The following is an 11,072-nucleotide window of genomic DNA, read 5'->3' as shown; positions in this document are numbered from 1 at the left end:
ACATGGGTTCAAGAAATAAGGCTAGCATCTTATTTATTAATGGAATTTTGTTTTGTAGTGTAAGCAGTTTATTAAAAGCCACAAAGCAAACCAACATTAAGATCAGAATTATGGTTTTGGTGATTTTTTTTCCTCTGCAGAGATACCATTTTCTATTATGATACATATAAATTGCAGCACATTTCAAGATTACTGCAAGTATTATGAGTACACACAGTTACTGGAACATTAAAAATCATCTTGTGATGTAATTCATCTAACTTCTCATAAAATTTCTTGAATTAAAACTAGTAAGAGGGAGGTAACAACTGCAAAAAGCAAGGTTAAAATTAAAGAAAAACAGACTTCAGGCTAAATTTCTGGTGGACTCAATTTATTTTGTTGACACATAAAACTAGTGTATTCTTTTACCAAAATCAAAATTTTGCTTATATACAGTTTTTTCTCAGTTTTTCTCTTTTGATTGTATACAAGGACATAAAATACTCCAATTTTTCTAGGTTTAAGATTACTTTATAGAATGAATTTAATAGTAAATTTAGAAAAAGTAACTGGAAGCAGAAGCAGTAAAAGAAGAGAGAAGTAAAAGGAGAAGATCAAGTAACCATTTAAATTACTCTGGATTGCAACTTGATGTTTCCAAATGATTTTAATTTAATTCACCTATAACGTATAAGCTTTCCATGATTTCACTTCACCATAATTTTAATTGCTAAACAGATCTTTTAGCGACATGAAAAAAAGAAACTGAATAAAAAGGAGAAATGCACCAGTGGGTTAAAGCACAATTTCCTTGCTGTATTGTTTCAAATTATCCGGTTCTTTTACTGAATGACATGAGGGTCTAAAAATGTTTAATTTCTGAATGTATACTTTACCACTTGATCTTTTTTTTTTTTTGCTGATGAATTTTTCCTATTGTTTTCTATATTGAAAATTATTTTCAAAATGTAGATGTAAAAATAGAGATCATAAAAGACAACAGACAATATTCACCAGAAATGCTTGCTGGACAGAACTTAATAGTCTAAAGATAAGTTTGATTTCTCAAAATCTTTTGATGGAAACAAAGGATGTGGGCAACTAACACACTAACCTTCTCAGGCTATTTGCTATAGCTGGCTTTTCAAACAGCAGATCAATAGTCCTCCATGTAAGCAGCTGTGCCTAAATTCCCAGCTCTGTCTTAGCTCTGACTGTGGGCTACTTTTATCACGCCTGTATAACAAGGTCTTAATAATATTTTTGTTCATAGTCAAGCATGGTACATAAATACCCAATGGAAGGTACAGGATTAAAATTTATTGAGAACTGTGATGATCAAAGAAGAGAAGCCTGTTCCAGGAAAGGTTGTCAACGGTGAAAATGAGTACAAAGCATAGATGTCCCTCCAGAGGCTTCCTGAACATGGATGGATCCAAGTTTCATATTTTGAATTGGATTTGAATTCTAAATGTAACTATAAAACACTCCAGAGACATAACTAAAAGAGTTTCAAAATAGGAGGGTTGTGAAGGAAATGATTTGAAGGTAGAGAAAGGAGAAAATTGTTTCCAGTGGGACTTTTTTAAAATCACTAACTGATGGGAAACAAGAAAAAGAAAGCTGTCCCAGATATTCAGGACTGCAGAGATAGGAAAGAAAGAGAGAGAGCATAGACTGGCAGCAGACATATCTCTGAGGTACTGGAGACAAAACCCTGAAGTCTCTGAAGGAAGAAGCGTCACTGTTGCAATGCTGAGCCACGAATGCTGTAATTTTGAATTGGCAAGCTCTGCAAACGTGATCTTGGCATGTGTCAGTGGGATCTTGGCACATGTCAACTTGCAGCATCCAAACACCAGCAAGCCTCAGGGACCCCGTGTCGCTGTCAACGATGAATACAGGTTTCCAAAGCCATTTAAACAACAGACGCCAGCAAACAGCAGGGTGTTCTTCTCCTCCGTATTTTTTAACTTGCTGCAGGTGACAGCTTTTAAGTTCGCTTGAACACGGCCATGGCACCCTGTTTTACCAGCTACCCCGCGTGAGTCCGGCCCTGCCGGCTGCGAACATCCCTTTCCAGGGCGGCGGGAGCGCCGCTTCCCCAGCGCGCCGGCAGCTGCAGCGGGGCCGGGGAACAGCCGGGAGCGGGCCGGGCCGGGAGCTCCTGCAGGACGGGCCGCAGCGGCCCGGGGCACCGGGACACGGGGGACACTGGGGCACGGGGACACTGGGCCACGGGGACACTGGGGACATCGGAGGAACGGAGACACCGGGGCACGGGGACAGCCCGGCCACAGCCAGCCCGTTTTGCCGTCACCGCTTTTGCCTCACCCTCCTCACTCGCCCCCGCCCCTTGCCATCCTCCCGAAGAGGAGGATGACTACCATTCAAAAACAGTATTAAAAATGAAAGAAAAACAGACTTCAGGCTAGATTTCTGGAAGAGCCAATTATTGTTTCGTTGACACATAAAACTGGGATATTGTGTTAACAAAATTCTGCTTCTTTTTTTTTTTTTTTTTCCCTCTTTTGAAGACAGGGCATAAAACTCTCCATTTATTCCAGGCTTAAAATTACTTTGTAGAAAGAATTTAATAGTAAATTTATTAAAAAAAAAAAAAGGAATTGGAAAAAGAAACAGCAAAAAAGGAGAGAAGTTACACAAAGAAAAACAAGTAATCATTTAAATTATCTGGAGCGCAACTTGATGTTTCCAAATGATTTTAATTCACCTATAATGAAAAAGCTTTCCATGATTTCACTTCCCTGTGGTTTTACCTGCTAAACAGATCTTTTACAGACATGAAAAAACAGAAACCGAAGAGACAAGAGAAGACCCTCAGGGAGTTCGAGCCCACTCCCCATCCCTGCCTCTGCCCCTGTCCCTGATCCCCGGCTCTGGCCCTGCAGGATGGGCGTGGCCAACCCCGTCGCTGCGCGTGCGCGCTGCCCGGGCATGCGCAGTGCGCGGGCGGCGCGCGGGACGGGCGGAAGTGGCGCAGGCGGCGGCCAGGCGGGACGGGGACAGGGACGGGGATAGGGACAAACAGGGACAGGGACAGGGACAAACAGGGATCGACGGCACACGGGGACCAGCGGGTCCGGCTTTGCTTCCCTCCGTCCCGCAGCTGCCCTGTACACGGGCTCTGCTCCGGGAACTGAGTCTCTGCACAGTGCTCCACGGCTTTGCAAGTTTCTTTCCGGGCACTGAGTAAGCCGAAGTGGCAGTTTTGTTGGTAATACGCCTGTGCTGATGGTTTTAAACGTCTCGGCTTCTTATAAGGCGTGGATTGAGTTTTTGAAGCGTTTAATTCATATCCTGTGAAGTGTGGGCTCTGCAGAGTAGCCCTGTCCTCCTGAGGCCGCTGCTGTGCAGTGGGTTGCTGCTTTCTAGAGCTGAAGTACTGCTGAGATAATAATGGCTGTGTAAGAATCCCTTTACCTCAGGTAATGTTTGATTGTAGTCTCTTGTACAATGTCAGATGAGTAAATTTTAATCTGAAATAAAGGAAATTTTGTTTGCTTAAGAAACCTAGCTGTATGCTAATGAAATTGAGTATCGCCCGTGTAATTAAGAGTAGGAGTATCTCAAAAAAGATAAGTGCCCGACGATCTGCAGCAAGAGCAAGCTGAAGCCTTGCAGCTAAGGGAATAAGATGTGTCATGCTTCCGACTTGATCTCTTCTTTTTTAGTTAATCTGACATAATGTTCTCTCCTCATGAGAATTCTCAAGGAGCTAATAAATTACAAAATTAGGCTTTTGAAAAAATTCTGGACTGAACAGACTACACACTTTGGTCACTGATGGTCTTCTTAATTTCATTAAGACAAAAGCTTTGTGATGGCAAGTTGGGTTTGTGGTAGTTCTGCACTGCCTACTCTGTTCAAGCCGCAAATGTTAATTTTTATGCCAAAGTGTTGCATAATATATAGTAGGAATGTATGTGTCTACAAATGTGTGTACTTTTATAATGAAACGTGAGTTATTTCATAATTACTTTAACTTTTGCACGATTAGCTCAGATTTTGCATTGACTACTAGTATTTGTGTTTACAGGGGCTACAGGTCACTGTGTCTGACCACATGAATAAGTTGCTGATGCTCTTGGCTATTCCTTCATTCTTCATGAGACTTTGGTGAGGTTTCCTTCAGAAGTCCGCACAGTCGTGTTTTATTCTCTTCTGTTTTCCAAAGTGACATTATTCTCTTCGTGTAATTTTTGTGTATAGCTGAGGTATTTCCTGGTAGTAGAGAAAGGACTAAATTTTCTAGTTAGTGGACAGAGCAGCACAGAAGAGTTAAGACCATAGCCATCCTAAGTGTTACATTTCACCTGAGTGATGCATATCACATTCTCTTTGGGGGTGTTAAATTGTGGGTTACATCCGATATACGGTAGGTAGTGTACTTTAAACAGTCTACATCATTTCATATAATTCTCTGTTAAAATTATTAAGGTCTTTTATTGCTCACTCTCCATATTTTTGTCAAATTAATTACTGGGAGGCAAAAGGTATTTGTAGTTCACAGTCTTCTTCCTTCTGCTGTGTGTATCTGTTGTGTCTCACTCCTCTTCAGGGAGTGTCCCATGCTGCTGTCTGCCTTTCTTGCAGTCTCTGTTGGTTTTGTTTGGGGTTCTTACTTTTTTTTTTTTTTTGTGTATAGCTCCATTTACATCATTTACAGGCCTCTTCAGCTCAAGTTGGAATGATTCCTGTTGGTGTTAGTCAGGCTTTTGAGAGCAACATAGATATTTGACACATTTATTTTCACTTAGACTCTCCAGAAGAATTGGGAGCACTAAGACACCACTAACAATATCTTCATGTAGATTTTGAAAGCCAGTGCTCAAGTTTGTTTTGGAAAATTTACTCTTCGAACTGGACACTCATATCTTTGGTTTTTAATTGCTGAGAACAAGAATCTGAAAGCTTCAGAGATTAGAGAACATGACCTTAGTTTTATATATATAGGAGTTTAAGATCTGTAAAAACAGCCCACTTGTTTTCTGCTGTAATGTTATTTACCTAAATTTAAATTCTAACAAAATGCTCTGTATTGTTAAGACATCTTCATGGAGAAAACAAACAAACAAACAAAAAACCCCAGAAAAATCTATTTTTAAATGTTCAAGTAGTGTAACAGAGAGAAACAGGATAAAAAATTGTTAATCTGTTACATTGTATATCTCCCTGGCTCATTATAGTGTTGCTGTGTGAAGATCAATATTGCTGATTAACTTTGAAGTTGACTCTTTCTGTGTGGAACAGATCAGCTTATCAGTCTGCTAGAATAAAGTGTGAAGTAAATACTTTGAACTGAAAAGTTGTGTAAATCTTCTAGTTGCTCTTTTCACTAGAGACCTGAAATCCTAGTACGCTAATGACAACGCCGTTGTGGTGTGTGTTTGAAAACATACAGATAAAGGCATCCTTTTTTTCCTCACTTAGTAACATCTTACAGAAATTCTAATACCTCACTAGTCAAATCAGAAACAGCATCTGCATCTTTGTAGCAGTCTTTTACTTCTCCTTCAACTCAAGCAGAAGTTGAGACCTGTCTGGTGCTGCATCTCCCAGCTTTCTGCTGTCAAAGGTTGACCCTGGCTGGAAGCCGGGTGCCTGCCAACGCCGCTCTTATCATTCCCCTCAGGAGGACAGGGAAGAGAAGATGCAGCTAAAAGCTTGCAGGCTGAGACAGGGAGATCACTCACCATTTACATGGACAAAAGACACTCAAACAAAGTAATTTAACTTACTGGTCATCAAATCAGGGTAGGATAATGACAAATAAGAACAAATCTAAAGACCTTTCCCCCACCTCTCCCATTTTCTGGGCTTAGCTCCACTCCAGTTTCTCTACCAATTTCTCCCCCTGAGCAGTGCAGGGGACAGAGAATGGGGGTTGTGGTCAGCTCACAATGCTTCATTTCTGCCTCCTTCCTCCTCATGTAAGCTGGAAGCTAGGGAAAAACAAAAGCTATGTGTGCAGCTTCCTCAAACCAAAGTATTTTATGGATCTGTCACGAGCGACTGGGACTTCTTACTTATATCTGTTAGACAAGAATAACAGCACTGGGGAGTTTCCTGGAAAATGGGGAACAATAAAAAAGGATCGCTCACAACAAGATGAATAGTCATGTGTTATTAGTGAAGTGTGAGATTTTTGGATACTGGAGTAACAAAAAATAAGATGGATTTTTGATTCTTCTGAAGAATAAGGTACTTTTAAAAAGAATGTGTAAAATTTTGCTCTCTGCACCTGTATGTGTTGATTTATGTTTGTAACTTACTCACTGTCTTTCCATTTTGCAATGGTTTCCCAGTTCCATTTCATTATAGCTGAATATTTTGTAGGAATTCAGTCTGCTTAGCACTGCAAAAGCTCTTTTGAACTGTAACAGAAATGTAGTTTAAGCTTTTACTGAGTAGAATACCAAGGTTTTGTGTCCATTGAAAAATACAGGAAATACTTTCTTTCCTGTTCTTTACTATCAAATAAAAATTACTAAAGCTGTTTGAAATTAGGGCTGTGGCAGTAATACTGCCATCTGTATTTTCAGAAAACAGCATTTTTTGTTTAGTTTAATAAAACTTACTGGAAACAGAAGATGGAAAATGTTGTGACTTTTCTGTAGATACCCACTTGAAATAAAAATTATACTGAAAGACTAAGATACCCCCAGAAGAAATGAGATGACCATGTAATGAGAAAATACAGCAATAGCTACTTATTGCTAGATCACTTTTTTCTGTTTGCCTTTGTGTAACTTCACTGCAACAGACTACTCTTCATCTCCCCTGTTCTCAGCATTATAATACTGTCACTATTCATTTATTTCATTGACTCTTAGCACAGTGAGGGCAGACCACAGATGACACAGTGATACATTTCTTAGCTTGTTCTGAGTGCCTTCCATGCTTAGCACCTGTAGATACCCATCTTATTTTCTTCAATATTTTTTCATTGAGAATTTTTTTCAATCTGTACATAAGCATCTTTTGTTCATTTTAAGTTAAAATAACATGTTTTAATTTCTTGCAGTCAAATTTTCTTATAGAGAAAAAACTGATTATGGCGACTGTCCATGAAGGAATCATCCAAAGTCTTTGCATGGTTTTTATCTGCATTTCTGCACATAAAATATTAACACTGTTTACATTGCCCTTTGCATTTATATGTATTTCTATTTATTGATGTGCAACCCAGTATTTTATTGCCATTTATGGTGTCTTGGAATATTTGAAAAATCAAGTAATTTGGATGGTAGTCTGTTGCCAAGGAAATGTTACTTTCTTCTTGCTGCTTATGGTACTAAGAGATGAGGCCAATCCCTCTTAAAATTCTTATTTTTATATAATTAAGTTGTCTAGTTATGAAATACTGAGTAAGATGCAACTTCTAGTAACTCTTAATTTGAACAAAATCAGGAGCTTCAGGACTCTTTATGATTTTTTTCTTAGATAAAGCAACTATGTCTGTTCAATTGCTGAAGCTTGTTAAAGGACAATCTGAGACACCTCTACCAAGCCATCTGCAGAAGGAGGATTTGCAACATCTGCAAGAAGGCTGTGATCATACCAACAAATACATTGAGGTAAACTGACCAGTAAAAAAATTTCTCTTGCATTGGAGTAGCTCCTATTACATTAGCAAGGCACTTTTGTATGCCAGCTCATTTGGTGACTTTCTGCAACAGGGTGTGTTTGTGTTCATCTGTTGTGTATCTTTAAGCAGTGGAAAATTATGGCCTTTTTGAACCTCATTGCATGTTGCTGTTGCCTTCATTGATTCACAGTCCTGTCCCTTTCTCTTATGTTATCAGAATAAAATTTTGTAGGAGTTTCTCTTTTCAGAGTTTATAAGCTGTGGACTAATTTAAAAACACAGTAATATGCAGAATGCTTTGCTGAAAATGGAGGGATTGGGGGAGGTTCTGGTATTTTGTAGGCATCTCAATCCTGTTAGATTTCAGAGTAACTAAAAAAACTTCTAAAGTAGTTCTCCTTTTATATGAAATGATGCAATATTCAGTTTTATGAAGAGTGTTGTTTGTAGCAACTACCAGCATCAAGACACAATTAAGTTTTTTTTATCATTACTAAGTATGCACTTATATTTGACAGTAATCCTAAATCCATTTCGGATTGGAAATACAATCCTGCTATACTAGTGAAATGCAGAAATACCCTTTTTCATGCCTAAAACAACTATTCTCTGTAAAATGCAGTGTCAGTTCCTGAGTGTTCTTTTTTTATCCTGTTTAATTCTTTTTGTCTGTGGCTCTGAGAATCGTTTTAGGCATCGCTGATGCGTATGTGTCAGGAAATCAGCATTAACCCAGGCTTTCTTTCAATCTGTTAATTAAAAAAAATGGGAAAAAAATTAAGGCAATCTTGTTTTGTAGAAAACCTAAGTTGTCTTGAATCCTTCAAAAAATGGCAGAAACATTTTAAAAATATGAGCTGAACTGATCTAATGTTTTTCTGTATCCAAAAGAAACATTTTTGCTGCCACAGCTGTATATTCTCAGTTCCAGCTCTAGTGCTTATGTGACACTGTGATTGAGTCCATTCATGAGAAGGAAACTGGCAGAAGAACATCCATATTGCTGGAGAGAGGATAATTATCTGCTGCTCTCGCTCTGCACTGGTTCCTTGTGGTGTTGATTGATGCCAGGAGTGGGGCAGTTCGCTGTAGCAAAGGAGGAGAGCTGCCCTGTTTGGAAGCAGGCAGCAGTTGAGTGGTATAGGAGGTGATTTGATTGAGAATGAGCCTCCCTCAGGTCTTGTAAAGGAACAAATGGAAACATCAATAACCACTGCTGCTAGCAAACGGGGTTTATTCCACAGGGTGTATTTTCCTGTCCCTGTTCACCTGCATGATATATAGACTTTCCTGCTTTGAAGAGCTGTGTCTGCAAGCAACTCTGACATGGAAGAACAGGGATTCTTGTTCGGAAGAAAGTGGTGGAGGACACAAAAATGCATTATAAATTAGAAAATGTTTCTGCCAAAATAAATGTTTCCATTCGGAAAGCAATTACTACCAGACTATGATTTAAAGCATATATGCAGTGCTATAACTGATTCTGAAAGGGAAAGTGTGTAGAATGTCTTTCTCAAGGCTTCTGCCTTATGTTAAGAGAACTTCATGCTGCTGCTGACTGCATGGATTAGTAGGTGACTAAACCAGCTTGGCATAAACAGCACAACTGAGAGCTGATAAAGCTGGTGCTAATGCACCATTAAATGTGAAGGAAAATCCAGTTCTGCAGGCTGAGCTTGAAGTGAACCTTAGAATGCACTGATGTTAGGTTATCTTAGTAGTGGCACACTGTCATTCTAGACGTGCCAAAATAGGGATCAGGTCCTGCTTTGACAAGGAGGGAAGGGCAGAGGAGGATTTTTATGAAATGTGTTCTGCAAAAGCAGCAAAAAACTGGAATGCTTCTGTCTGACTTGTGTGCCTCAGTCCTTTCATTCTTCTGCATGCTTTTATCTTCCTGGCACCTCTTTGAAAACTGCAAGTTTCAGATTTGTGGAAAAGCAGCAAAACAATGTTTGTACCTCCTCAGTCATCGTGTCTACTAACTAAACACGATGCCTTCTCCTGTTAGTTCATCATCCTCTGGATTTTACTGTGGCAGATCTGAACCAAACCTGAAAATCAGCTGCCAAATCAGCTATAGAACCAAACTGAGGGAGCGAGCCCTTATAAGGAAGGGGTCGCCTCCGGTAGAAGAATTGTACACGGTCAGTTTGAGAGTGCGTCTGATGGCATATGGAATGAGGAGGGGTTTGGAAAAAGTTTGCTTCTGAACTCAGTAAGCAGTGCAAGATCTGTGAGGGAAGAGTCCATTTGAGCAAATTTTGCCAAGGTAGTTTCTTTTGAATTTTGAAGCTCAAGAGTTCCAGGCATGTGGAGAAGGCAGCAGGGCTGTATGAGGAAATGGGCAGTAGCTGGGGAAGAGAACTGTTGTTGTAGGTGTTTGGGATACAAAGGGAAGTGGAGAGGCCAGACCACTATAGCAGAGAATGTGGTCCCAGAATTTGAAAACTATTGGAAGATACTAGGATGTAAAAGGAAAAATAAGAAGTAAAGGTGATCAAAACATAGTCACTATTGCATCAATAAATTCTATTTTTAAGTATTGTGCTGGTGCAGATCGAAATTTCTTACTAAGAAAAAAATATATATGTAAATGTTGAGTGTTCCTGAGGTGGCTGTTTAGTTGCAAAGACTTTATTACAAGAAATACTCTGTAGTTTATTTACCTGTGAGTACAAGTCTAGACAATCTCAGCAAGAACAATTTATATATATATATATATATATAAATATACACATATATGTATAGTGAAATTCTAAACAAAGCTGTAATTTTGAAAACAAGTGAGAAACCTTTCTGATTTCAACACGTTCCTGCTTTTCACAGAGAAGACGAATGAGTTTTGTAAGGAGACTTAATTATCAAATCATTTTGGAAATCAGCATCTGTAAATAATACTGAGGTTTTGGGGAGTGATATTATTTCTTTATAAAACAGATAGTAAAATCTCATAGAATTTGATTTGGATTACTCCTCAGTTAGCATGTAGGACAAATTTTACTCTGAAAGGCCTCTAGAGTAACAATTCACTCCTGCATATTTTATCCTGATTTGGCTTAAGAAGCATTTGCTAGCATTTAAGTCAGTCTTCCCACTGAATATGTGTACTGTAAAATCACTGTGATTTATCTGACTGTCCTCTTAATGTTGCATTTATAGATATATTGCCCTGCTCTCTTTTTACAAGAAGTCTTTTAATCTATTTTCGTGCTGTTTGTGTGGGGTCTTTTTAAGTATTTTATGGAGTCTATTTTCAATATTTTTATTTTTCTTTATTGAATCAATTTTTGTGGTTGTATCATTGAGAAGATTACAGTGTTTTATCTTCTATACTGTGAAAGAATACACTTGACTGATATTTTTGGTACTGTTGGTGATACCATCTTTCTAACCAGATGTGTTGTTTCCAAGGAGATGTTAACATCACTGATGTTGCTGATTTTTCTTCATTATAACTTCACCATCACAATAAAAA

General features: G+C 38.8%; 1 protein-coding gene across 1 annotated transcript in view; it reads left to right on the top strand.

Annotated features, from left to right (window-relative positions):
- Window positions 1-3,291: 3,291 nt before the first annotated feature.
- The window catches only part of POT1 (protection of telomeres 1), a 60,352-nt gene continuing 52,571 nt past the window's right edge, over window positions 3,292-11,072 (top strand). The window contains exons 1-3 of the mRNA XM_063396786.1: window positions 3,292-3,431; window positions 4,043-4,122; window positions 7,450-7,583. Coding sequence (XP_063252856.1) covers window positions 7,461-7,583 — 123 coding nt within the window. The 5' untranslated portion in view covers window positions 3,292-3,431; window positions 4,043-4,122; window positions 7,450-7,460. The remainder of the gene's footprint in view (window positions 3,432-4,042; window positions 4,123-7,449; window positions 7,584-11,072) is intronic.

The sequence above is a fragment of the Prinia subflava genome, chromosome 4 (assembly GCF_021018805.1).
Source record: "Prinia subflava isolate CZ2003 ecotype Zambia chromosome 4, Cam_Psub_1.2, whole genome shotgun sequence".
In the NCBI taxonomy this organism is placed as follows: domain Eukaryota; kingdom Metazoa; phylum Chordata; class Aves; order Passeriformes; family Cisticolidae; genus Prinia; species Prinia subflava.
The sequence above is the reverse complement of the archived record's forward strand: the minus strand, read 5'-3'. Positions and strand labels throughout refer to the sequence as shown.